The sequence below is a fragment of the Macaca fascicularis genome, chromosome 1, assembly GCF_037993035.2.
Source record: "Macaca fascicularis isolate 582-1 chromosome 1, T2T-MFA8v1.1".
NCBI classification, from domain to species: Eukaryota; Metazoa; Chordata; class Mammalia; order Primates; family Cercopithecidae; genus Macaca; species Macaca fascicularis.
The window spans coordinates 72,477,788-72,482,393 of NC_088375.1; the positions used below are offsets into that span (position 1 = coordinate 72,477,788).

Below are 4,606 nucleotides of genomic sequence, written 5' to 3' on the forward strand. Positions count from 1 at the left end.
TTAATATATATAGCAATGCAAGAATGGCCTAACATAATTATGTATACTTGATGTGATGTAATTTTTTTGTTTTCTCAAGGAAGCTAAATAATTAAGACAGATTTTAGACTTATAAATTTTGAGTCAGTGTTTATTGATGTTCAAGTAATGCATTCAGCAAGATTCCAAATCTGTGGTTACTAGTTTGCTCATGACAATCACATGTTTATGTTGCTGACCAGAAACCCAGGGTTATTATACTTTCTTTCATCTCCCCAGGCTGCACTTCTAAATTGTCAGCTGTAGAATGTCAGAGAAACTGTTCCAAATGTCAGGGAGCCCTGTGGCCTCAGGCAGGTCAAGCCCCTGGGTTGCGTCTCCACTCTGTGACTGTTTCCTATGTGACTTCCTTTCTGCATGTTTTCATTGAGGATTCAGGCTATTGTTTGCTCATCTCCTCACTCCTATTCTAGATTCAGAGAGCCAAAGCTTGGGAGATGGGGAACGTGGTAGAGAAAAGAAGCTTTTCTTTGCATTTCTCAGTACACTGAGATGCCTGGTTAGGGTGTTTGGGAAGAGACTTAGCACTCAGTCATCCTCCCAACAAGCCTTTCTTATCACCTTTCCTTATAATTAACCTTCTTCCTTTCATCCAAAAGCTTTTCTTCTTCTGTTACAGTCACGGTCTGATGCACGTGGACATTAATTAGACAAACAGAGAGGGAATGGATCCGAGGATGACCTGGCTGAATTAAAAGTGCTGCATCTAAGTGTGTGCAGGTTGTAGTCCACAGTAATGGTGCTATTTGGAGCTGTGTGTACCTGCCCTATGGCGTCAGGTGACCTTATTCAGCATAACGGTACAACAGAAATTTAACTTGAAACAGGTGAACGGTACAACAGAAATTTAACTTGAAACAGGTGTATTGACTTGCTTTTAGTGTTGGCAACTAATGTTCTAATTAAGCCTCTAGGTTTTGCTTATGGAACACTTCTATTACATCAGAAATATGAAGTTATTTTATTAGCAGTTTCCTTTGAGAATGTATACAATCCATCAAAGTTGTCAAAAGCATAGTTTGTGGATTTAAGAGAGAATATAGAATATCAACATCACTCCTTGTCTCTTAGAGAATGCAGATAAGGTGCTTACTTGAATTAAAAACATTCAATGAAGAAAAAAGTTCCATATGTTAGAAATAAAACTGGAAAATAATTATATATAGAAAAGTATTTTTGTAATCTTGAAGAGGGGAGAAGCCTTCCTAAGCAGATACAACACCAGAAATCATAAAGGAAAAACTTGCAGAATTGACTCCATAAAATTAACTTCTCATTGATGTTTTTGCTTTTAATTGACCTTTCTATTTTTAGATACTTGTAGATTCACTTGCAGTTGTAACAAACAATACAGAGAGGTTGAGTGTACCCTCTATCCAGTTTCCACCAATGATAACATCTTGCAAAACTATAGTACAATATCTCAATGGAAATATTGACACTGATACAGTCAAGACATAGAACATTTCTATCACCACAAGGAATCTTCAGTTTTCCTTTTTTTTTTTTTTTAAAAAAAAAAGGACCAAAATGCATTTATTTAATATACATCACAAGGGCTCAACCGAGGCTTAATTTAAAAGACAAAAACAAAACAAAAATAATACCACAGCTCAAGATACAGAGTCCTATACAGAAATCACAAAAAGGACAGACCATCTAAGGAAAAATTAAGAAGACAACACAAGGACAGGCTGGGCAGCCTGGGTCAGGGCTCCTGGCTGGTGACCTGCTTTGAGTAGGTTTCTTGCAGGTACTTCTTAAAAGCTGTGGGGTTTTTCCAGAGCTCGGCAGCATGAGTGTTCAAGGGACTATCAATGTTGGGTTCTCCTAGAAGGCTCTGGATGGAGAGCAGAATGGTCCTGACGTCATATAGGGCAGACCACTTGTCCTTCAGGATGTCCAGGCATATGTTACCCTGGGTGTCCACGTTGGGGTGGTAGCAGGGTGTGAGGAATTTCACCGTGGGCGCATTGTAAGGGTAGCCACTGGGGAACTCTAGTGAGAGCTTATACCTCAGGTCTTCATATACTGTTCCAGCTGCTCCATGGATGGTCCCTACCCATTTGAAAAGGTTGTCTGATTCAGGGAAGGCAGAAATCCCTTTATCGCCAGACATCATGAGGGTCATCAGCTCCTGCTGTAGCCTTTTGCCCACGGGACCCCGGGCGGCGCCCCCGCTCGGCTCGGCTCCTTTACGGGCGGCGGTGACGCTAGTGGCTGCCAGGTCGCGGTTTTGGGAAGCCATCCGGGCGGCGTTGGCAGAGAGACAGGAACTCGGAGAACACGACTGCCAGTTTTCCTTTTTATAATCAAGTCCACTTTCCTTCTGTCCACACTCCCTCCTTAAACCCTTGTAACTGTCTCACGCCTGTAATCCCACCACTTTGGGAGGCCGAGACAGGTAGATCACGAGGTCAGGAGATAGAGACCATCCTGGCTAACATGGTGAAACCTCATCTCTACTAAAAAAATACAAAAAAATTAGCCGGGTGTGGTGGCAGGCACCCGTAGTCCCACCTACTTGGGAGGCTGAGGCAGGAGAATGGCGTGAACCCGGGAGGTGAAGCTTGCAATGAACCAAGATCGCGCCACTGCACTCCAGCCTGGGCGACAGAGCGAGAGCCCGTCTCAAAACAAACAAACAAACGAACACCCCTTGCAACTATAAATCTCTTCTCCATTTGTATAATTTTGTAATTTCAGTGATATAGAAATGGAATAATTCAGTATGTAACCTTTCAGGATTTTTTTTTTTTTCTTTTTTTTTTAAAGCAGGGTATTGCTAGGTTGCCCGGGCTGGACTTGAACTCCTAGGCTTAAGTGATCTTCCTACCTCAGCTTACCTAGTAACTGGGATATATATATATTTTTTTAACTGAGCATAGTTATCTGGACATTCACCTAGGATATTGTGCCTATTGATAGCTCATTCCTTTGGGTTCTGAGTAGTATTCCATGGTATAGATGTACCACAATTTGTTTAAGCATTCACTCCTTGAACGACATCTGGGCTGTTTCCAGTTTTTGACTCTTATAAATAAGGCTGTTGCAAGGATTCGTTTACAGGATTTTTGGACATAAGTTTTCATTTCTCTAGGATAAATGCCCAGGAGTGCAATTCCTGAGCCATATGGTAGTTCATATTTCATTTCTTTTAAAATAAAGAAACTGCCAGACGATTTTCCAGAGAGGCTGTAATATTTTATATTCCCACCAGCAATATATGAGTGATCCAGTTTTTGTGCATTCTTGCCAACATTTGGTGTTGCCACTGTATTTTTACTTCAGCCATTCTGATAGATGTATAGTGATATCTCATTGTGATTTTAACTTGCATTTCTCTAGTGGCTAATGATGTTGTATGTCTTTTCATGTGCAGTCATGCATCACTTAACAATGGGGATACATTCTGAGAAATGTGGCACTAGGTGATTTTTTTTCTTTTTAATTTTTGTGAATACATAGTAGGTATATACATTTACGGGGTACCTGAGATGTTTTGATACAGAAGTGTCATGTGAAATAATCACATCCTGGAAATGGGGTATCTATCCATCCATCCCCATAAATATAAAACATTTATTCCTTCAGTCGTGAACAATGCAATTATAGTCTTTAAATTATTTAAAAATGTACAGTTATTATTGACTGTAATCACCCTGTTTGTACTATCAAATAGTAGTCTTGTTCAGTCTTTCTATTTTTTTGTGCTCGTTAACCATCCTTACCTCTCCTCCACATCCCCGCTACTCTTCTTAGCCTCTGGTAACCATTATTCTACTCTCTATGTCCATGAGTTCAATTGTTTTGATTTTTAGATCCCACAAATAAGTGAGAACATACAATATTTGTCTTTCTGTCCTTAGCTTATTTCACTTAACATAATGACCTCCAGTTCCATCCATGTTGATAAGGTTTTGTCCCCATCCAAATCTCATCTTGAATTGTAGTTCCCATAACCCCATGTGTAATGGGAGGGATCAGGTGGCGGTTTCCACCTGAAGATAGTCACAAGAAGATCAGATCTCATGAGATCTGATGGTTTTATAAGGGGCTTCCCCCACCCCTTCTCTCTGTGCTTCTCCTTGGTGCTGCCATGTGAAGAAGGATGTGTTTGCTTCCCCTTCCACCATGATTGTAATTTTTCTGAGGCTTTCCCAGCCCTGCAGAACTGTGAGACAATGAAACCTCTTTCCTTTATAAATTAGTCTTGGGAATATCTTTATTAGCAGCATGAGAATGGATCAGTACACATGTTATTGCAAATGACTTGATCCCATTCTTTTTTATGGCTGCATAGTGCTTCATCATGTGTATGTACCACATTTTCTTTATCCATTCATCTGCTCATGGACACTTAGGTTGGTTCCAAATCTCAGCTATTGTAAATAGTGCAGCAACAAACAGGAGTGCAGATATCTGTTTGATATACTGATTTCCTCTTTTTTGAATATATACCCAGAAGTGGGATTACTGGATAATATGGTAATTCAATTTTTAGTTTTTTGAGGAACCCCCAACAATTAGTGGTTGTACTAATTTACATTCCCATCAACAAGGCACA

At 40.1% G+C, this 4,606-nt stretch overlaps 1 protein-coding gene across 1 annotated transcript; it reads right to left on the reverse strand.

The window, feature by feature from the left end:
- Window positions 1–1,514: 1,514 nt before the first annotated feature.
- On the reverse strand, window positions 1,515–2,334 carry LOC102145093 (ubiquitin-conjugating enzyme E2 C). Its single transcript, XM_005540836.5, has one exon. It carries the CDS (start codon window positions 2,285–2,287, stop codon window positions 1,748–1,750), a length of 540 nt encoding a protein of 179 aa, XP_005540893.3. The 5' UTR covers window positions 2,288–2,334; the 3' UTR covers window positions 1,515–1,747.
- Between the last annotated feature and the right edge of the window lie 2,272 nt (window positions 2,335–4,606).